The following is a 23,142-nucleotide window of genomic DNA, read 5'->3' as shown; positions in this document are numbered from 1 at the left end:
AGCTGTCTTCACCCCACTTCCCCAGCACACAGCTGCAAAGAACACAACGCTCTCCAACACCGAGTGATAGAACATGGTCAGCATTTTCCTACCAACATTGAAGGACCTGAGTCGCCTCAGTAGGAAAAGCCGACTCTGCCCTTTTTTGAAGATAGCATTGGTGTTCATGGTCCAGTCCAGTTTACAGTCCAAGTGTTCCCCCCGGTACCGGTAGTCCTCAACTATCTCCACATCAGCCCCTCTGATGGTGACAGGGGTAGGAGGAGGAGCCTGCTTCCTAAAGTGGCAGTTCTTTTGTCTTTGTGATGTTCAGTTGTAGGTGGTTTAGCTCACACCACTCGACAAAGCTGTCCACCACACTCCTGTACTCCTCCTCCTGTCCATCTCTGATACAGCCCACGATGGCAGAGTCATCTGAGAATTTCTGCAGATGACATGACTGAGACTTGTACCTGAAGTCAGATGTGTAGAGGGTGAAGCCTCTCTTCTGCTCCTGCCGTCCACCTCCACAGCTCCATCAGTGCTTTCTGTGTGGCATTTGACATATAGAAACCTATTCAGTGATGGGGCTCTCTCTGACAAACAAGACATTATTCTCTTGTATAATGCTTGCAAACCGACCACCCTCCTCATGTCGCATGCACAATAGTGAACTCTTAGAGACTGCTGAGCCTTACCTTTGTTCCCTGCAGCACAGCGGCATATTTATCTTACTGTGGAACTGAGAAAATCTGGAACGTTGTTTAATCATGTTTGCTTGCAAATATTTAACAATTTCAGTCACAGAATCCTAAAGAACCAACAAACAAACATGATACCACTGTGAGGAATTTTCCAGATCTTCAGTCTTCGGGGGCTCATCTGTAGAGGTGTGGATGAGGGGAGGGGGAGGGTGGTGCTCCAGGCGTCAGTTTGTTAATGGATCATTTTCCTGTAGGCTTTTGTATGCAGAGCTACAGAAGAAAGCTCCCGGCTTCCTTTGAATGTGTCCTCAAGAGAGGAATTTGGAAAAGGGTTGGGTGAGGAGGGGGATGCAGAGAAGGCTGCTCACCTCATGTCACAATGCAACATTTAATCAGTGTTATTGAAGGGCTTATACTGTAATTGCATCTAACACGTGGCTAGAAATGTTTTGTTTATAAAGGTTAATGTGGGTGCTACTTCTTTAATACAATGGATATGTTTTTGTCTTGGTACAGCAGGGGAGTGCTATATATAGTTTAAAATATCCAGTGCTTACTGTAGTGGGTTCATTGTCTGATTAATACAGTAAGGATCCATTGGAGGGTTTTTTATAATGTCATGTAAATTTGTAATAAATGTGTATATAAGTTGACTTGACAGTAAACAGCATGGTTGATCATGTATCATATGTTTCCCCCTGTATCATTATTTTATTTCATTTTATTTTATCCAACGTCACTTAAAAACACTGATTCAGAAGCACAGGTGTTCTGTCAAATACACCTCCCACCCCCCTCCACATAAGTACACATGACATGAAAAAAACCCCACATGTTTGATGTTATGCTCAATAAAAAAGCCCAGCTACATGATAGGAACCTTATGATATGACATCATATGCGGGATTTTAACCACACAAGAGCTTAAAACTTGACAGATTATAGATGATGATGACAGAGGTTCTGTTTTTTCTCTTTCATGATGAAATGTATCACTGATATAGAAGTGCATTAGAAGTATATATGCATAAATACTTCTTATTTGCCACTGTCCAAGTGAACACAGCAGTCTTATATGACTAAAAAAGGTTTTTTCAACTATATTTACTTTCCTTTGTATTTGTTTAAATTTTCTTTTGCATTATTAGAGAAATAATTCCCACAGTGTTTCGAAACAGACTGAAAATCTCTTAAATATTTCTTTTTCTCTTGCAAAGATTGAAATCTTTTTTACTCTGAAATGGATTTAAAAGCCAAACTCTTCTGTTTTTATGAAGAAATAGGGCACCTCCTAGTGGTGAGATTAGAGAAACGCACCTGTAGCCTGGAGTGTCGAGCACAAAATTCATATTAAAGCCAACAGCCACAAAACCACATGCTGAGGGTGAATCGGTCAGTAGGACGGACTAGACGTGCAATAACCGAACAATCGGGATTTTTCTCACTACTAAACTGTGCTGTTCCACTCTTTCCTCACTCTAGAGGTTTTAGAATCTGATTTGATCCTTTATCTATCTATAACCTGTTATTTTGGAAAACATAATGTACACAATGTACATAATGTACAAGGTCTATAATTTTAAAGCAGAGCTGAAAGAGGAGATGTAGCATCAGTTACCTCTCATTGTGTGGGACCATTTTTAAATACTAAAACTTAATGGGATGGGGAGAAGCACAGATTTAAATGCTTATTGTCACACGTCAATGGTTAATTAATGGTTTTGATGAATCAAAGCACCACAAACTACAAAAAGGATTAAAGATCCACCTGAAACAATCTTTACTAGCAGGTTTATTTTGCACAGATGTGTATGGGGTTGTATTTATGATATCTGTCCCTCCTCGGGTTTTCATGTATCAAATATGCACAGAAATATATTTTCCCATGTGTTAAACTGGCTTTGAATTTGCTTTGAATTTGCTTTTCCACTTAACGGAGTTTATTTACAGTTTCAAGAACAAGATAAAACAGTAACATAAAGGAAAGAGAGTAAAAGAGAAGTTGACTTTGAGTTCATGAATAATTTCGATACAAAAAGGAAGTGATGAAAATGACAGGAAACTTTGCACTTTAAAAACTGTTGCTGCAGAAGTTCTTCAGCAGTTTATCTTGTTCATCAGCGCATCAACTCTGTGGTGTCACTGTCAAGTTTCAGGGAAAATATGAAAATAATAAAAGACTCGGAGGAAGTTATTAAAATTACTGTACCTCTTGTTTATGCCTTTGTTAAGGAGTACTGTGACGATTCATACCATAAGCTAAACGAAGTGTTTTTTGTGTTAATGCATAAAAAAAGATAACATGTTTTGAAAGGAAGGGAAACTGAAAAAGCATCAGATGCACAGGCTCTGGTGTAATATGAGCAAAAGACCCATTTTCCCCTCTCTGTCAGCAGATGTGGTTTTACTTCTGTTCTTTGAGATCAGCTGTGGAAGATTGCACTGCGTAAGCGAGTTTCATTGACTGGTAAAGAAAGATGAGAATGATGATCTTTCACAGGACGCTCTGCAATTACAGAACAAGGTCTCGCAAGTTTGAACAAAGTAAGAGACCAAAAAGCAACACCCTTAAGGTCGCTGTGTGCTTGCAGCATTAGAATCAGAGGGGAAAGTGTGACTAATGGTTTTAATAATCGTACTAATAAAGGCCTTTTATGTCAGTGTGAGTTCAGCTCGTGCTGTTCTTCACATCACAAGAAGACAGAGGACAGAGCAGTCAAAAAGACTGACTAAAAACTCATAAAGTACTCTGTTAGTTATCAAATCATAGTTTAATAGTCATGAAAAACTCATTCAGTCTAAACCATGTAAGGGATCACCCTATGCTTATGATTTCACATGAAAGTGACATACAAGTAAAAAAAAGGCTGTGGAATGACACATAAAGGAAGTGGATGGAAAATATGTTGAGTTTCAAAATCAGAGCATAGTGACAGATCATTAGCACTTTGAAAGTAAAAGAGGAGATGTTCATTGGATCAAAAATGAACAGTGTTACAGACGAACATGTTTAAACATACAGTACATAATGTTGTTTCACCCCTTCTGCTGAGTTGGGCCTAAGTTTCAGACCCGTGAGGCCCAGCGACGCTCTTCCTCGGCCCATTTAACAGTCACTGCCATGCTTCACCTTCTGCAGCCTCTTTTCCATCCAAGCGTGTTGAGTCTCGTGGCTTTAGATCCTCTTGTTGATTCTTTTGAAGGTCACACCCTTCTCTCCTGGAGTTATGCAAGTCTGCATACGCAAAAAAGAAAAAAAGAGGATTAAAGATAATCTGGTATTAAAAGAGCAAATGGATTTATTTAAGGAATTATTCATCTCACTGAAAAAGTGCAGTGAATAAGTGGCTCCTTCTCCTACCATTATTAGCTTGTCATCAACGATCTCTGCTGTGAAGTGGTACTGAGGAAACTGCACTGAAATCTTGCCGCCTTCCATAGTTACAGGCGCCTTAAGAAAAATATCCATGGAGCTTTGGTTAAATGAAGATTTTTTGAAAAGTTGTGAACACTTCATCTGTGCATTTTAGTTACTCACCTTGAATTTGGATCCTGTCATCGTCGCCAGCTCACATTCTTGACCAACAATGAATTTATTGGACCAGGTCCAGTTCGGGATGGTTTGTGTCCAGGTGAAGTTATTCCCGTCCTGCAACACCTCAGTCACCACCTTGTGGTCTGTCTTGGCATTTTGAAGACCTGTGAACAAGTGGGTTAAATCCCAGAGCAAGAAGTCCAACAAAGTTTCAACAAATGATGCCTGACATTAGTCCATGTATGGCTTTTAAAAAAGTATCCTCATACCAACTGCTTCCAGAAACTCCACATAATTCTCTTGACTCTCCAGCTCATATTTCCCACTGAACGCCATGATGCCGAAAGAGCAGAAATTAAAAAAAGGGAAGGAGTTCTTGAGTCAAGAAAGGAGTGGCCTGCTCCATTTGAACCACCTTTCTGTTCCTTTCCACTTACACGTCTCACAATGTGTCACCCCCACACGTGGTATTTTTCCTAAGACGAGTGTCACAAGCTGCAAAGTATGTCCATTCTCCTGCCTGTATCAGGTTTTTCCAGCCCTTCGCTGACGTAAAAAAGGACATCTGCATGTTTGAGCATGTGGTGTAGAACAGAACAGAACAGAACGTAAACACAGTATGTCCTAATGCCAGCATCATGTCAAACGAGGTCGTCCAGGTGAGTTTCAGCAGTTTACACCAGAAAAGAACTTCCTTTAAATGAAAGTAGAAGCTACTGTTTTGTGGGCGTTATTGAGAAATAATGGAAAAAAACTGTGTGTCATTCCCCTTTGCTCTCTTCCTGCTTTCCTGTCTGATCTCTACTGCTGTGCTGTGAAAAGAAAATTGTTTGGTGGCTAAAAACCAGCAAAAAATTGAAATTCAATTCCACAGAACAAGTAATATACTTTTTTATATCACTGTTAAGTATAAAAGGAAGATGCCAGAATATTCACAGCTGAGACTGAATATGTGACATTTTTCTGAAAAAGATTTATTCAAATGAATAAAAAGAAATATGCAAGACCTTTGCACATTGTCAGGAAGGTATTTCATCTTGAAAGGAGGTGAAAATAAGGTGAAAACAAGGCTGCTGAATAAGATGCTAAAGCCTTCTCACCTGAATGCGTTAAATCTTGGACCTTTGCGAGAGCGATGGCTTCATTTCAGCTGGTAATAAAGAGTGAAACGCAGGGCTAATTTATCTCCTCCTCTGCTACCTGCAACTCTTTGTCAGCTCCACTCACCTTCCACTCTCTGAAGCAGAATAAACAGCTGGTCTCTCTCGAAGTGCTGAATGTACTGTGTTGTACTAAGTGGCAAAATCCACGTAAAATATTTGCATTTTTTCAAAATACAAAGTAAAATCACTTATCTTGTTATTTTTAAACAGCTTCGTATGTGGATTGTACAGATTCTTTAAATATAATGTGTTTTATGATGTGTTGGTGATCTATAGACGTGCTAGTGGGTGGATATTGTCACTGTGTGACAGAGGCATGCTAATTGCTCAGTTTTTATTTTATGCATCATCCATCCATCCAGCTTCTTCTCTTATCCGGTTCAGGCTTGCAGAGGGAGGAGCTGGAGCCTATCCCGGTTTTTGGGAAAGGTGCAGGGTATGTTAGGATGCTGTGACGTGACAGTACAAACCACCACTTTACCCTTATTACAAATCAAACGGTGTAACTGTGTGTCTTTGTACCTGTAATGCATCACAGACAAAGCCTGCTTTGGATCATTGGTTGAAAGGACCAACAACTGTCAAGGAAAGTTCCAGGAAGTGTGACTTTATGAAATACATAAAGGACAAAATAAAAAGGTGGATTTTGCATCCTTTAGTAGATAAAAACTAAACTGCTGGATCATTTTTGCTGCTAATGTAATAGAGCATGAGAAGCAGATAAATTAACATCATAAATCTTTAAATATGTGTAATGATTACTTCTATGTGTTGAATTATTTGACAAAAGTGCAGACAATCCTCTGAGTTCTGTGTTAGTTTTTGTTCTTGAGGGTTTTTTTTTTTTGCACTTTTCTGATCTTCTTCATGTTTCTGTCTCCAGTATTGGATCCTCTCTTTTATATCTTCTAAAAAATCTGATTTATCACACTCTTAATTGGTAGTTGGTGATTAATACTTTAATGACAACTGATCATGAGCTGTGTTTACGTTAACTATCTATATAATGAGGAAAACCTTTTTTAAAAAAAAAAAAATCTAATAAACACCACCATCTGCTTCTGCTTCCATCATCAGAGTGATGTTAACACCTCTGATAATACCTGAGAGAGCTCTTTGTTTCCCAGAGGAAAGTAATAGATGAAGAGTTGGCCTTGAAGCAGCATTCGAGCAACATTCTACTTTTATTTATTCATCACATTTCTACAAACATACAAAGAAGATGATATGGGATGATTGTGCGCACAGCAGATAAAACAGGTTATACTTTATTCCACAATATACCATAAAGATACCAAGTGACTGCAACAGAACAGTGATCGTTTGTCTTTCCACGCTTTTTACACGACTCGGGTTCTTCGACACGTTCAGTCTTTGTACAGAGCGGATGTGGAGTTTTAACTGAAAGGGAGTGATGGAGAGGCTGTGCTGGATGGAGGTCCTTTCAGTCTTTCCTCCTAGAGTCTGAATAAAAAAAACCATGCATGCACAGATTTGTGTCCAGTTCAAAGAGGGCAGCAAACACTGTCTCAGAGCTGTTACTGTCTACTGAAAGAAACCCTACTGTCAATCTCAGTTACAGCAACATGGAACAAAATACCTGTGATACAGCAGCAAAGTCAGTACTCTTCACCTTACATTGACAGCTTATGACAATGATAATCCACTGACTGATGAATGATCATGGGACCATGTACAGTGAAGCCTGTGAAACCCTACATCCCTGCTCTGTTTGTTACTGTGATCCCTATAAGGAATGAACCAGTAAGTCCCATCTTAGTACGACGCATGAGTCACACTTTGTCAACAGGCACAATTAGGTCTTTGTTGACCCGTCCCTTATCTTTATTCTTCACAAAGGAGAAAGAGAAAACTCCTCCTGTAGTTTCCTCAGTGGTTCTCCCCCCTCTCAGAGCTGTCGGCTGGCAGTCGATGGGGCTGCCGGGCAGTAGGTTGGGGGTGGAAGGTGTCGGGGTGGTAGCTCCCCAGATGTATAATGCTTCCCCCTCAGGGCAAGGCGGCAGACCCTTACTCAGGTAACTCGGGCTCGGGCTGGTTGAGGATGGCAGAGTACGCTGGCTTCCGTTCAGACAGCCGGAGCTGTGGTCCGTCGAGTTTTTGCGTGAGTTTCCAGAGGAGCTAAAGGTGGAGGAACGGTAATTATACTCTCTCCAGCCGGGACGTTTGCGCTGGTGACACTGGCATTTCAGGATCCGGATGAAAGCCAGCTTGAACTCGCGGTTGTAGCAGGGGTAGATGATGGGGTTCAGGCAGCTGTTGAAGTAGCCAAGCCAGAAGATTACTTTGAAGAGGGATTCAGGTGGCCGCAGGTGCACATTAAAGGACCCTGGGGACAGCAGGGGGTAAAAAGAGAAGCTGCTCTTAGAATAGAATAGAATAGAATAGAATAGCTTTTTATTGTCACTGTTACAAGAACAGTGAAAGGCAGTTTGGCATCTCTCCATGTGTGTGGAGTACACAATAGCGTAAGTATTTACACAATAACAGACAAATTTACATTTACACAAGAAAGATATGTACAAGTTATACATACACCTGCAAACATACACGCACATACATACATATATGTATATATACATATATGCATCCGTACATACATACACACACATATTTCCACATACACACTTACATCTATATACATACACATACATGCATTGAGAGGTGCAGTATGATCAGTGATATTGCACATTGAGTGTGTGTGTGTGTGTGTGTGTGTGTGTGGGGGGGGGGGGGGGGGGGGGGGGATGATATTGCACATTGAGTGGGGGGGTGCTGTTGGAACTATACTAAATAATGTTATGATAAATACAGTTTAAAGAGGTAGGGGTGTTGGTTGCATTGAAGTATAAACAGAAATACGATTTATAAATAAGGTGTAGTTATCCTCCAATCAGGGTGGAGGTAGGGCATGTTTGACAGCCTGTGGGTAAAAACTTCTGTTGAGTCTGTTTGTCTTTGACCTGATGGATCTGTAGCGTTTACCAGAGGGAAGGGGGGAAAAAAGTGAGGGTCCAGGGTGTGAGGGGTCTTTGATGATGATGCTGGCTTTCTGCTGAAGTCTGCCAGTATAGATGTCTCTGAGGAGGGTTAGTGAAGTGCCGATTGCCCGCTCTGCTGCCCTCACCACCCGCTGCAGTTTCCTCTTGTCCTCCGCGGTGCAGCAGTTGAACCAGAGTGTGCAGCAGTAAGTCAGAAGGCTCTCAATGGTGGAGCAGTAGAAGTTTACTAGCAGTCTTTGGGGTAATTGGGCCTGGCGTAGTTTCCTGAGGAAGTACAGCCTTTGTTGTGCTTTCCCTACCTGGTGGGAGATGTTTGTGGAGCAGGTAAGGTCGGCCGAGATGTGGACTCCGAGGAACTTAAAGCTTTCTACCCTTTCTACCTCCTCCCCATCAATGTAGAGGGTAGAGTGCTCAGATCGCTTTGTTCTTCTGAAGTCGATTACCATCTCCTTGGTCTTGGCTGTGTTCAGATGCAAGTTGTTGTCGTCACACCATCGCTTCAGATGCTGAACCTCCTCTCTGTAGGCTGAATCATCGTTGTTGTCGATCAGTCCTATGACAGTGGTGTCATCAGCAAATTTTATAATGGTGTTACTGGTGTGGATTGGTGAACAGTCATGGGTGAAAAGTGAGTATAAGAGGGGACTGAGGACACACCCCTGTGGGACACCCACATTCAGAATGAGGGTGGAGGAGGTGTGCTCTCCCATTCTTACGTTCTGGGGTCTGTTGCTCAGGAAGTCCAGTATCCAGCTGCACAGTGAGCTGCTGAGTCATGAATGGAAAGCATGGCTGATGTAGTCGTCTACACATTCGGCAAAACAACAAGTGAAAGATCCTTTTTCGATCCAGGGAGGAGACACAGACCGCTCCGGGGATCTGCCAGAATCTGCCAAATCAAACGTGGAGCTACCGGCCTTCGGGCCCCTTTGTGAATAAGAGAGCAGCAGCTCTGTACAGAAATCCAAATTTTACCTCTTAAAGGCCTCAGAAACCTTCTGTTCTTTGGCTATTTCACAAAAAACTAACATCAATCCTTCTATTTTCTTCCTCTTATCCAGTCAGTAATGCGGGGTGGTGGAGGGGTTGGAGTCCAGAGGCCCCATTATAGCTAGCTTCTTGGCTAACACAGAGACAACCATTCACACTCACATTCACACCTAAGGCCAATTTAGAATGGCCAGTTTAGATAACCTAATGTAATGATAACTCAGGTGATACCGTGTGATTAGGAGCTAAAATGGGTGCTTACCACTTTAAGGATGTTAATGCAATCACAGCAGTGGTTTAGTGACTTGAGGGGCGTGGCCTAAGAAGACGACGGTGTCATGGTTTTCTGACCTGTACACAAGTAAGTTCTTATTTTTGATTATATCTAAATGGTATTCATTATTACCTCTTTAGTTTGATAAATAAACCGTCAAATCCTAATTCAAGTGAAAGACATTTTTCTATATAAGAACACGTGTCAGCCACAAACTCTTTTATTACCCTACAAATATTCTAACGTCTCAGCTTTGACTATTTTCCCTGAGCTTTTTAACTTGTTTGTATGCAAGGCCGTCAATTAAATCTCTGCAAACCACCCTGCACAGTACAAATGAAGCCAATCAGCTGAGTTTCTGACTGTTAGACTCCAATTAAGTGACGTTTATCCCAATAATAAAATAATGTTAAAAATAATGTTGTTTTTTAACTAGACTTTAATTGTTACTGTAAAAACAAACTATCAAAAATCTCTGATATAATTCAGATTTGAAAACTTGATGTCAGGGTCTTTAAATGACTGCTTTATTTTCAGAGATACGCTTGTTCACCTTGTTACACCCTTCTGGAACTCTTTCTTGCCTTGTAGTGGCAGTGCAAGAGTCTCTGGGTGTTGCCAAGGCTTAATTGCCAATTGTCTACACTTCCAGAGGTGTGGGTAAAGGCATGGCTGAGGATAGCTTGGGGGAGATTACATTTCTCTGGTGTCAATCTCCACTTTATGAACAGGTCTCTCTTGTAAATGAGACATTAGGTCTCAATGGGACTACCTGTATAAAAAAAGGTTAAATAAAAGTAATAAATAAAAACGTGGTGGCTTTTGAGCTGGATCGAAACAGCTTTCTTAATTTAAAAATTGATCTGATGGCTACAGTAATTCAACAGTCAACATACTAAAAGTGTTGTTTACTCAAAGACCTTACTCACTTTAGGTAGTGTCATGTGTTCTCACTGTTTCACCAGCAGAGATTCAGGGTTCATAGCAAGCTAAGCTACTCGCCTTCTGACTCAACCTCCACACTCGAAACACAGTCATGAAAGTTGACCTTTTCACCTGAAGCATCCGAAGCTGAGATGCCAACAACCTTGTACATGTCGGAAAAAATGTGTATTAAGTTGTGCTAAAGAAATGTTTTCACCAAATGACTCATGAATAAGCATGCAGTCCTGAGCTACATTTATACTGTATACTGAGCGATGATATGCTCATTTTTGCCAAATTTGAGGATTGAATCTCTCCTGTGAAAGTCAGCAGAGGTTATTTATATATTCTGTAAGGGAATATGAAAGTGTACTATGGCAGCTCAAAGTCAGCAGGAGGCTGAATAAATGTAACTGACAGAAAGTGATCAACATGGATCAATTACAGCCATTTAATCAGGTCTTTTTAAGATCATTTTATACTCATTACACAGGCTGACTGAGACTTCCTGGTTTAGTTATCCTCTATTGATGTTGCATCATATCCAACAGGTGGCAGCACTGATTAAGAATACAGAGGTTTTTTACTCTTAGACCATTTGCAGTCTCCACATGAGGATGTGAAGACAGTCAGTTCCATATGTTATTCATCATTACAGAAAGCCTTGTATTTAGGAAGGCCTTCACAAGCAGATAATGTGTTTCCTTAGAAAAAACCCCCAAAGCAAAACAATGCACTTGATCAAGTAAGCAGAAAAGGTGAGCTGACCCTGAATTCCCGTTTAGATAAATACACCGTGGGAGAGACGAGCTGGTCTGAAAAGGGGGAAAAAAAAGGTTGAAGTGAAATGACAGTTTGTCCTGTCAGAGGTTATGGAGGTTAGACTAGCAACACAAGTGTCTCCTTTCCGCACGGTGCCTAGTGGCCTTGTCTGTGTTTACACAGGTAACACGGCTGAAGCTGTGCGTACGTGATCGTTGGTCAGACTCTACAAGAAAAACGAAATGACGGAAACAGCATCATTCTGAAAGAGTCTGAGGCAAGTTTGCCATGTATGATAATGAGTGGATCTGGGCTGGGTTAAATTGCATTAATCTACCCCCCGGGGTGCTTTTTGTCCTGCTGTGGCTGAGCTTAAATACAGGAAGGATATCTTACAAGCTAATGAGGTGAGAGGGGAAGCCTGAAGACTAAAATAGGGGATTAATAAGCACAGCACAGCGTGATTAGTGTGAAACAGACACATTGTATGTGTGCGGGTGCGTGTTTGTGTGTAGGCTGATGTGAGTAAAACAACGTTTCTTTACACCAGCCCACATTCCTAAATTGATATCACATTCCTGGATAGGCTGAGGATGCACCACGATCTCAGGCTTTCAAGTGTGAAATTACCTCTGACAACCAGAGACACCTCAGCTTACTTCTTCATGAAAATCAGATCAACAGCTTTAACGATTACTCTAAGCCTTACAAGGTGCATTATACACAACACAGCCAAAGGGTGAACTGACGCAGGTACTCGGGTCAAAAGCACACTTTCATTTCGACGTCGCAATAACACGAGAGCATGGAACCAAGCCTGATTTTTCCAAAACACACACATGCACACGCGCACACGTACACGCTGCTCTGGACAATTTGTAATCTTGATGAAAGTGATTGTTTGACAATATGAGGAAATGTCGCTTTCAGCTTTCATCCTAATGAGTGGCTCCAAGTACTAGAAGCTGTGTGTGTGTGTGTGTGTGTGTGTGTGTGTGTGTGTGTGTGTGTGTGTGTGTGTGGTAGCTAGACTGTGAGATGAAACTAGAGCTGTCTGAATGAGTCTTGGCCCCATAAACTCCAGATGAATCGGTGTCTTCTTGGTGGCTGGTATTTTCACATGCTATTTTCCCCTCTGCTCGGCCACTTAAATGTGATTACATAACTGTGTGAGTTATGAGCGTGATTGGGATACAGAGGAGGGGGTTTGGTGAATTAAAATATGGTCATTCCTTCATTTCTCTCCATGTCTGTCTTTCTCCATTCATCTCCATTTGTCAGTCTGTTTCGCTGTGTAGTAGCTGGCTGCAGATCAAAAGGATTTGACTGCCTGCATCACAACTCTGCTTATTCTTTCCTCACCCATAACCTTTTCAAACTGATCAACCCTGATTATTAAATATTTTGCGTGCTTACGTTCTGTAATCTCTCTGTTTGGTCGACAGTTGTATAAATCTACACCATGTGCATCTGGATTGGACACCAAGAGCGGCATCTGCACAGGCAAAACAGATACGAAGCACCGTCTCCATCCTCGGAAACCCCCTTTAACAACATCCCGATCCTCCCACAGAGAGTATAAGGTGGGACCTGCCATCATGTTCCCGTGTCTCCTTTCAACACAAATGTGGGATAAAAGTGTAGGAAACGCTGGCTGACAGCAGACCTTCCAGTGTCCAGATATGGTTCATGTTTGTGTGTTTAAGTTCTGTGTGAACGTGGTCCATTTTTGTCCTCTCTCAAGTGTTTATGTTTAAAGGCTATAGTTTAAACGGCAGAGGAGGCGATGGGCTCAGCCCTGGGACAATAGTATATAGATAAACGTGGGCGGGTTGCGGCCTCACCCTTTCTGTTAATAGAAATGTTTGCACCTCCTTCCTGAGGACAGGCACACGCATATTTCACTCTGAAACACAGGAACATCTTAACAAAACATGGCATCCTGTTATTCTAACTAATTGAAGTAGTGATGCCTATTCTGTGCCATGTACACACACACACACAATCTGCTCTCACACATCCTGTTTCATAGCACAGCAGCAAATATGATTAATATGTCTTGATCTGAGAGGACACGAGCAATATTGCCCTCTCACATTGCTTTCAATGAAAACCGTAGCATGAAGCTATTTTTGGAAAATTGAGCTGACATCCCAGAGACCCCTCGCCTTCACCCCTGATACCCCGTGGCACCTCCTGCTCTGCTCTGCCACCTCCTTTCTTTTTCATTGCTTTGACACTTAGCTCTCTAATTATTTTTCCTCCTCAAAAAAGCATTTGAGTTACCCCTGGAGCGCACAGGCGAGCCAGTTCAGCGGCCTTAAAAGCCAAAGAAACTGTCTGAGAATCCCACAAAATGCACTCTCTGCTCCAAAAAATGAGGAAACAACACCTCAGGTGTTGGATTCTCTCACATTTAGACACGCTGCTTGCACCACTTGTTCGATGCGAGGCCTTCACAGGACATTAGTGCCTGCGCTGGCTGTGACAGAGCTGTGGGAAAATATGTGCAATGAAGCACTAAAAACTTTTCTTTGGATGAGCGCAGAGATGAGGACAAGTGTGAGGATAACAGTCGATCTGATTCTAAAATATATTTATTTGTGTGTATATTTATTTAAAGTTAAACACATTTTTTCCCTTAATATCAATATGAAGAAACCTTTTCTTCATTTATGTCTATGCAGGCCTGAAAAGTCAATTAACTGATTAGTCGGTGGAGCAAAAATTAATTAGTAACAGCGCTGATAACTCAGAATTACTTTCAGTTATTTAGCAAGCAATTCAATATGAGCTGCAGTCATTTTACTCATGTGGGCAAATTGACTTTTGTTGTTCAGTAAATCTTGTAGATTTTGTAGATTTTAATTGTTTATGAATAAGATAAACACATAAAAATGTCTAATTAAGCCAATTAAAACTATGGAATTCATCTCATCACAAACATGAAATAAATAAATATTTGTAAACAATCATAAAATCTGCTTCTGTGCACAGTTGCCTTGGAACACTTTAATTTGCATGTGAACCCATGTTAGTATAGCTTTTGCTGCAGAGTTGCCTTAAACTTTTATTGTGCATGTGTTAAATGAGACCTGCTTAAGGGACACATGAGATTTGAAGGGTCAGTGTCAGTGTAAATATATTGTTATCAACAGTAAAAGTACATTATGGAGTGTACTGGCTGCCCTACTGCACCTCTCACCCCATGACAGCTGGGATAGGCTCCAGCACCCAGTGCAAACCTGGACTGGATGGATGGATGGATGGATATAGTATAACTGAGATATTTGGATGAAAATGAGTCTCTAGGGAAAAATAAAACAAAAATTAAAAGACTGGAAATCGGCTTTAGTCTGGGTCAGTTTGTCAGATGAGTCAACACAACAAGCATCAGGAGGCACTGGTGCACATGATTAATGGAAGTGGGATGCTTACATGACTGTAAAGTTGCCTTTACAAATTGTTGTGTTTGCACTGTAGTGCCTACTCTGAACTTCTTAAATCTTGTTCCTGAAAAATCAAAATCAGAATCAAATAAACTTTGGAAACTCGCTGAAACCAACCTGAAGTGATCACAAGCTTTAAATTTTTTTTTATGAGAAACAGCCAGACTAATAGGCTAATACATTCGAAGTTTAGGTATGTCGCTTTTACCGACAAATATGCAGATGCTGAAAGTTCACAGCGAGTGTAAGATTTTGGACCACTTTTTGTCCAAAGTAGCTGGCTTGGAGTACACTAACTTAAAAAAAATTTGATGTCGTGTTTATAATCCGGAGGTTTTTGCTCCAAGTTAAAGGCGTAAAAGGAAAGAGGACATTTAAAACCTGAAAAGGAATGACTCAAACTGTGGGAACTGTCGCTGCCTGCTTGCCATTTATGTACAATGACAAAAAAATAAACTCCACAGTATTAACAGACGTTGCGTAAGATAGGTGAGACCTGTAGCTAAGGGACAGTTCACATAATTCTTCACAGGTTAAAACTTGATGGATCTGAGGTTGCAGTGGCTCCTTTTGGCAGGGCCAAGCCTCACTTTGATCTCTGAAAGCTTTTAATTGTTTAAAAAGCTGCAGTGACGGACGAGGCAGAAGCATCTGCAGCCACGCTGACACAATCGCTCAAGACACAAACGAGCATAACTTGCAGTGCATTCACATAAACACGGATAAATATTTCATCACCCATCCACTGCACACCAGCACACACACACACACACACGCGCGCGCGCACACATCACCAACCACATAAGTTACACAGTGGCAGTGTGCAGAGGAAGGAGCAGGATAATAACAAGTGTGAAACAGGAAATCCCACTCTGTGGGTGGAGGTTCGGATCAACACAGGGATAGTGCCGCTGTCCTATCAGACTTAAGACGTGAGTCACACCAGAGAGCAGAGAGCAGCACAAACTTTAACTTCAAAACAACATCTCCCACAAATCTGCATCTGAAAATAGAGGTGCCTCAGGGCCCCGGTTCAGCTCCCTGGGTTGAGCAGGCGACCCAGGCTAACCCAGAGGTTTGAATCCGCCCCGAGGCCTTTTACTGCTTGTCTTCCCCAGCTTTCCTGCCTTCTCTCCACTGTCCCAACACAATAAAAGCTAAACAAAATAAAGGCTAAAATAAAATATGTTAAAAAAAAAAAACAGAGGAAACTCAGTGCCTAGCTTTAACATGACTATATAGTAGCACCATTCCATGCCAGAGGACTCTCTCTTTGGATGCTTTTATGAATCTCTTAAGCCACTTAAAATGGGCAGTAAATAAAGCTGCATGGTGCTTTGTCACAATGTATCAGTATTCTACACCAGAGACTGTAAAGAGAAAAACTTGGGGGCTGTTTTTTGGCAGTGTCTAAAGAGGGCTCTTCTGAAGTCCACCCCTGAATGTAGGTGTAGAAGCCTCTCAGAACTGCAAATTCAGAACTTTGTAAAATCACATTTGGTATGTACATTCGGTATCTCATCCAGGATGCCTTGGGGCAAAATAATCCCTGCTTTGTAGCACTGCATAGTGATCCTGCCTCAAGTACTGCATGTGTGTGTGTGTGTGTGTGTGTGTGTGTGTGTGTGTGTGTGTGTGTGTGTGTGTGTGAGGACGTGATGAGCTGCAGCTTGAAGCCAGGTGCATAAACACACTCCCTTATAACGACACTAAATGAACACATGCAGACACATGGCTGTACACAAATATATACATATAGCCCACGGTGCCCCTGCGGGGTTAATCCCCACACAATCAGACCATCCGGCACATTCTTGTCTACAGTGCATGTTTTTCAGTGAGGCCGTTTCCCCCCCACCCCTCCCAAATGCCACCGCTAAACAAAGACTTGATGTTTTCTCAGCCTGCAATATATTGCTTCATTTCCACTGCAGTTTTTTAAACATTCATGGCAAAGCGCTGTTGAATGCTTGCCAGTGCCAGTGGCATCATAAGGGAGCCTCAGCAGGCTCCACAGGCTTCTGAAATGACTGACCAGAGCAGAGAGAGGCCACCTACCACTCACAGTGTATTTAGTGCAACAACAAATCAAATCAGTATTTGGGTGAGCTTTCAGTGAATTCCACTTCCTTGAAATGTTTTGGCGTTTCCAATGGGGCCCTGATTTCAGAGACAGTGACAGGAAAGAGAAAAGGAAAATGGTGAACTTTTAACTTTGTGACATAAATAGAGGCTTAGGCCAGATCAATGATATAGATTCATTCATTCTGTGTCACATATTGCTACAAGATAGGGGTTTTACTTCAACAGTAATGGCCAAACCCGTAGAGCCCACCGAGACGTTTAATGACAGCAGAGCAAACCAGGAGATTCTGTGTGCGGCAGATATGATTTGCAATGCCTGCAGCAGCGTTTAACAGCAACAGTTTAGCTTCCCAGAGACATTTATGTGACTGAGATTTATTTTCTGCAGGCTGTTTTTAAAAATTAAATATCTCTTTTAAAACTGGCGTCCAGGGGGGAAAAGGTTGTGGACGTCTTTTTGCAAACTGCTTCATGTAAAAAAAAAAAAAAAGTGTAGTCGTGGGGCGTACAAAAGACCCCCACTGAGTGACGTACGGAACCTACCTATGGGTAAGGCGAGAAAGAAGGGCAGCCAGCAAAGGGTAAACATGCCGACCACAACTCCCAAAGTTTTAGCTGCTTTCTTCTCCCGGGAGAATTTCAGCAGTTTCACCGTGAGCGAACTTCTAGCCTGGTGCGCGCGGCCCTTGCCCGTGCCAGAGCTGCCGGGCTCCTCGTGCACCTGAGATCCCTTGTGGATCCTGAGGGTCAGCTCGCTGGAGTTCATCCTCTCCCGCATCACACCTGCCTCCAGGTTCTTAGTGGTCCTTTTGGCGACTATGTACACACGGCAGTACATGGCCAGTATAACGACGAGAGGGATGTAGAAGGAGCCGAGGGAGGAGAAGAGCGCGTAAAACGGCTCCTCGGTGATGGGACATATCGTGTCGTCCGGCGACGGTGGCTGCTTCCACCCGAGCAGAGGGCCGATGGAGATGACCACCGACAGCGCCCAGACCCCAAGCATGGCCAGCAGAGCCCGCTTCTCCGTCACGATACCCGGGTACTGCAGCGGGTGGCTCACTCCAATGTAGCGGTCAATAGATATTACGCACAGGCTCATGATGGACGCGGTGCAGCACAGCACATCCACCGCCGCCCAAATGTCACAGAAGATCCTGCCGAACACCCAGTAGTCCAGGATCTCCAGTGTGGCTGACACAGGCAGCACCGTGGTGCCCAGCAGCAGGTCCGCGATAGCCAGGTTGATGATGAAGTAATTGGTCGGGGTCCGCAGGTGCCTGTTGCACACCACAGAGAGGATTACGAGGATGTTGCCCGCGATAGCAAACACGATGAAAGCCCCGAGTACCAAGCCGAGCGGGATGGCTCGGGTGAGGTCCATCTCGCTGCGCACCGTATCGTTACCCCCAGAGCTGTTACTGAAATTGAACTGGGAAGACGCCCCGTCGAGTTTCGAGGAACCATTTTTCCACAAGTCTGTGACATTGTCAATGGTCAGACTCATTTTGACTCACAAAGTCCTCCATAGCAGGCTCCAGACCACTTGTAGCTGTAAAGAAAGGGCTTTAACACAAACTGCCAAAACGGTCTATGTGCGCATGGCTCACTGGGCTTCTTCGAGTTCGCTTCCAAACGTTTTATCAGAGAAAAGCGATCATTGTGCAGCCGTACGTTCCCCATGCAGTCCGTCTCCCCCCACTCTCCTGAGAGGTTTGTGGAGAAGTGAGGGGGGCAGCAGTCATCTCCTGCCTCCTCTCCTCCGCACGCAGCGTTGCCATATATTGACCAAACATACCTAAATACGCGCTTATGAAGTGCGCGTGACGCACCGCACGAAGTGCCGTGATTGCGCAGAATACGCACATAGTGTCTTTGCTTCATTTTCTTTCTTTCTTTTTTTGACTTTGCAGGACGCAGTGAGGAATCGCGCTTTTTGGGTGAAGCACTTCACTGGTGTCCGATTTATTTTTCCCCACTGTGGGAGGGTGCTTAACTGGGCATTTACAAGTTCCACAACCACTTAACTTTGTGAGAGTAAACCTCGTTGGTGCAGTTTTTTTTAAAGGTACTTCTAGCTTGCTTGGCGGTACGCTGGTAAAAAAGTGTTTTGTTGACAGAGAAAATAATGACATAATTTTAAGCCAAGGTGCCCTGACTGTAAGAGATGCTCAGTTTCAGTGCGGTAAATATTCAGGATGTTCCAGCAGTCAGCTTAGATGGTTAAGCCTTCAACTTCAAACCGATTAAGTTCAAACGTAGATTACACATCACATACAATCCTCTCTCATATGACAGGTATCTCTCGTGAATTATATTCCTATTTTGGTAAAATGCAAGAGTTCCTCAGAGTAATCTCATCTTGGGTATAAGTTAGGAAGAAGTGGCAGGCTTAATGGACTGGCACATGCGCATTCCAGAGACACGTTCCTCTCTTAGAAGCACTTTAAAATGAGGCCAACCACTATGGGTCTAATTTCCAAAAAAGTATAGTTTTGTCACGTTTATTGAATTACAAAAAATATATGTACCTGCAAATAATTACCAGTACATAAACTAGAATTTAAAAGTAAAAATGAAAGGTTTACAGAAAAGAAGAAAAAAAACAGCAGCACTTTAAAATAATGTCCCACTATTAAGCATCAGCAAGGTGTCAAAAAGTGATGAATTTATAATTTATATGGCATTAATCCTCCTTAGTATACCATTTATAAATACAATATATGTTCACGATTATAACTACACACTGACTTTAGTCATAAATAATAAAAATTACAGATGTAAACATATCTGTATTTATAAATGATATATTAAGGAGGAGTAAATATAAATGATAAATTACACACTCACTAATAGCTTACTAAATCTTAATAGTGTGACATTAAAGTGCTACCAATAATTCTGCTGTAAGTAATTTTAGTAGTGAGTTACTTTCATGTATTTATAACATAAAATCAAACAATATTTCCCCCAGTGTATTCTGTAAATACTTAGAAACAAACAATATTTCCTTTCTTTATGTTGTGAATATGTTAAAATGCATCAGATTTACACCCTATTTAACATTTCTTAGAGTGTAATTTCTTTCTTGGAAGAAAATAACTGAGGTTACTCATTACTTAATACTGTCAAATTAATTATTTCTTCTTTCCTGCAAAACCTTGAATATTTACTCCCTTATCCAAGTGTGTGTATTTGTAGGTAACTATAATTACATTTTTAATGTCAGATAAAATGTAATAACATTTCTTTCGGTTTTAGGGAAATCGCACCTTTAATCATGGGCTTTATTATAAAGTGCTGTTGAGCTGTTTAACTATTTATGCTACACAGGCAGCTGACAAACACACAAAGGTGTCCTCTGATAAACCTGAAGTTACATGCTTTACGATTTGGTGCTCTGCAAAGTCGGCTTTTATTCACAGACCAGATTGTTTGAAAGAATTTGTCATGTTTAATATTTGTGGGAAACACAACACACACATGACCTGCAGCAACAACCTGAGTGGTCTCCTTTGGACAAACTCATTAATACAGGTTAGACCAAAAGTATGTGACTAATTTCATTTAACCTATATCTATAAATTATGTCAAAAGTGCTGAAAATGAATTCTCCACTTTGATGTCATAGTGTCAAACATTTTTATAAAGATAGTCATGAAATATGCAGGACTCATGAAGTAAAATGTGTTTTTTTTTCTCCTTTTCTACTGATGTACCAAATAAAACTCGCATAATTTCTGAACTGAGCATTAACAGGTTCTTCATGACTAATATGTGAAGTGACTGCTTCCACCTCCTGCATATTCACAAGGCTTAATAGCATCCATCTCTTTAGGGTAGAAAAAAATGCAAAATAAGCCGAGAATGAAAAGAAAGGTAAAAGCATTTAATGGTTTTGGAAACGACGATTTCAAGGCCAAAATTGTTTCTCTGAAAAACAACCAGAGTGGAATTTATTTTCCTGCTAAAAGGAGAGAAATGATTTGCTCTCCAGACTGGTTTATCTCGACATTTTAAACAAATAAGGAAGTGAAACACGTAAATAAGTTTAACTCAGACCTGCGTTCGTTGATCTCGTCCTGCAGGTTTCTCCATGTTTTTCAGGGCACCGTGACTACTTGTTTATGTTCCTCTCACACTCACACCAAATATGTGCCAAGAAGATTATTTATCATTTGAATCTAAACCAATTCACAGCGTCAGTGAACACAGAGCGCTTTCATTCCTGTCAATTCCTAAAGATTATGATTATAAGTTTATGAGCTTAATTTTTTATTAAGTGTAAGAACGATCAGTCATCCTGATAGAGCTCATAACAGAAGCTAGTGTTCAGTCCCCCGGCTATGTGAACAAGGCTTTAAACAGCCTTGGTCTTATCACTGTTTGAAAGTTAGAAGGTCAAAACATTTAAGTCGCCCAACACAAATAAATAAATGAAAAGAGTTCATGGAAGCACCTTTTCAGCTAAATCAGGGCTCAGAAAGACTCCCAACTAAAAACCAAGAGGCTTCTTTACCACGAGGAGCGACATTCCTTCAGAGGAGGATTAGGAATTAGCCTCTCAATCCTTCAGCAGGCACCAGAGTTCTTAAGTATTATGTGCATCTTCCTTAAAAGAGGAATCACCTGGAATTATCTCAAATAGTATCTATGACTGGATTTTACTGCGTTTCACTGACCATTTCACTTGATTGAATACACTGAGCCTGCAGATAACATAAAAGCTGCTCAGCGTGCTGCCAAGTGCCCCGGGTGAGCGAAACCTTTAGTATCATTTGCTGAAAATTCGACTTCAGCAGGAGCATCCTCCTTTCGTTTTATGTGCTTCTGTGGTGAGATTTGCCTCAATTTTAAGAGGATCACTTTTTCTTCTTGGCAGGAAAAACAATATAAATCTTGAATTACATAAGACAAGGAGTAATTTGCCTTCTTTTGTACAGACACAGGCTTCTAGTTCTGCGCAGCATTTTGTCATTATTTTAATCTATTTAACATGAATCAAATGAGATTAAGAAAGTAGACAGTAGATAAAAACATACCCACATTTATTTTCCACATTTATTTTCTTCTGAAACGTCAAAGATTTATGTAGTGTTTGCACAATCCTGTTTCTCTAAGTTATATTTTAAGGACTGATTGTCAAACACGAATGCGAGAAGGAGGCTTTGCTTGAAACTGACATCTCTGTGGAGAGCTAAGAGCCGAATGCGTCCCTCTTTGACCTTGTGCTGCTCCTGTTCAACAACCTGACCTCTAAGTGACGTGGTGGCGGAAAAGCTGTGGACGCTCACACCATATGTTCAGTATTATGCAGTCCAATAAAAGAGAACAATCCAAACACACAGTGCTGGTTTAGGATCAGCGCAGCGTGACCTGCAAAATAGACAAACAGACACACACATACAGTTTTTACTTATGTAAGAAAGTTTCTTATTTCACAGGATTCTCTCCTTATGCTTGCTGTGGATGTTTTTATGCCATCAATAGGCACGCAGATGCCAGCTGGTAGTGAAGCCCCCACATACACTTAATCTATAGCGGCCCACCTGGTTGAGTGGGCTTCTGTAGTTTAGTCATGTAGCCTCTCCCAGACCATATATGGGTGATGTTGTGTAATACTCAGAGACCTAGAAAATACTTTTTTGTTGTTGTATAACTGGGCTTTCAGATTAGTAGCATGATTTTTTGGAATGACCATAAATAGACTCGAGGAGCTGAGATTCAGAGACAGAAAATGCGATCTGCTCTTCCAGGATTGTCACTCTTTTCTTCGAGCATCTCGTAGAGAGATGTTTTTTTTCTTTTCTTGGTCATCAAAGTAATGAATAGCCAAGAACACAGGCTCCTGCTCTATTGTGAAATAAATCAGGCTTGGATATTCAGCGGATGCTATATTTCAGTGCATTTAGAATAATGTTAATAAAAATGATCAATTAGTGGGAAAAATAGTTATTTCTTTTCCATATTTAAACACAAATTTTTGGAAAACTTGCAATATCAAAAAAGCAGATGTCAGTCGTGTGGCAGCAACTCAGCACATATAGACATGCAGACATGGTCATGACTATCTGTCAAAGTTCAAAAATCAGAATGGGGAGGAAAGGTGATTTAACTGGCTTTAAACTGGTGGTTGTTGGTGCCAGAGTGGGCTGTTCTGAGTATTTCAGAAACTGCCGGGATTGTCCCCACACAATCATCTCCAGAAAAATAGAAAATATCCAGTGAGTGACAGCTCTCTGGGTGAAAACGCCTTG

At 41.5% G+C, this 23,142-nt stretch overlaps 3 protein-coding genes across 5 annotated transcripts in view; 1 reads left to right on the top strand and 2 right to left on the bottom strand.

The window, feature by feature from the left end:
• Positions 1–3,435: 3,435 nt before the first annotated feature.
• Positions 3,436–4,629, bottom strand: LOC100706504 (gastrotropin). The gene is made up of 4 exons (XM_003455174.5): positions 4,488–4,629; positions 4,222–4,382; positions 4,045–4,134; positions 3,436–3,918 (listed from the first exon to the last, which is right to left on the bottom strand). The coding sequence occupies exons 1-4, from the start codon at positions 4,552–4,554 to the stop codon at positions 3,859–3,861; spliced, it is 378 nt and encodes a 125-aa protein (XP_003455222.1). The 5' UTR covers positions 4,555–4,629; the 3' UTR covers positions 3,436–3,858.
• Positions 4,630–6,546: 1,917 nt separating this feature from the next.
• On the bottom strand, positions 6,547–19,609 carry LOC106096482 (alpha-1A adrenergic receptor). The gene is made up of 2 exons (XM_019367179.2): positions 17,429–19,609; positions 6,547–7,728 (listed from the first exon to the last, which is right to left on the bottom strand). Exons 1-2 carry the CDS (start codon positions 18,390–18,392, stop codon positions 7,175–7,177), a joined length of 1,518 nt encoding a protein of 505 aa, XP_019222724.1. The 5' UTR covers positions 18,393–19,609; the 3' UTR covers positions 6,547–7,174.
• Positions 9,083–23,142, top strand: part of LOC102075574 (hepatitis A virus cellular receptor 1 homolog) — a 65,363-nt gene continuing 51,303 nt past the window's right edge. For 2 of the 3 annotated variants that reach the window (XM_025897108.1, XM_019367185.2), the window contains exon 1: positions 9,083–12,934. The gene's annotated coding sequence lies outside the window, so the exon portion shown is untranslated. The remainder of the gene's footprint in view (positions 12,935–23,142) is intronic. The other variant, XM_013277569.3, reaches the window with a different exon arrangement.

Source organism: Oreochromis niloticus, linkage group LG2 (genome assembly GCF_001858045.2).
Source record: "Oreochromis niloticus isolate F11D_XX linkage group LG2, O_niloticus_UMD_NMBU, whole genome shotgun sequence".
Lineage (NCBI taxonomy): Eukaryota > Metazoa > Chordata > Actinopteri > Cichliformes > Cichlidae > Oreochromis > Oreochromis niloticus.
Note: the sequence above shows the minus strand (reverse complement) of the source record. Positions and strands in the feature narration are given on the sequence as shown.

What these genes read in the sequence shown, in the direction of transcription:
- LOC100706504 (XM_003455174.5), bottom strand. Translation starts at nt 4,554, where the DNA reads ATGGCGTTCAGTGGGAAATATGAGCTGGAGAGTCAAGAGAATTATGTG. An exon ending in GGAGTTTCTGGAAGCAGTTG is followed by an intron (nt 4,383 to 4,487) that starts GTATGAGGATAC and finishes ACTTGTTCACAG; the next exon opens with GTCTTCAAAATGCCAAGACA. An exon ending in TTGATGACAAGCTAATAATG is followed by an intron (nt 3,919 to 4,044) that starts GTAGGAGAAGGA and finishes TTGCGTATGCAG; the next exon opens with ACTTGCATAACTCCAGGAGA.
- LOC106096482 (XM_019367179.2), bottom strand. Translation starts at nt 18,392, where the DNA reads ATGAGTCTGACCATTGACAATGTCACAGACTTGTGGAAAAATGGTTCC. An exon ending in CTTTCTCGCCTTACCCATAG is followed by an intron (nt 7,729 to 17,428) that starts GTAGGTTCCGTA and finishes TGCTGTCCCCAG; the next exon opens with GGTCCTTTAATGTGCACCTG.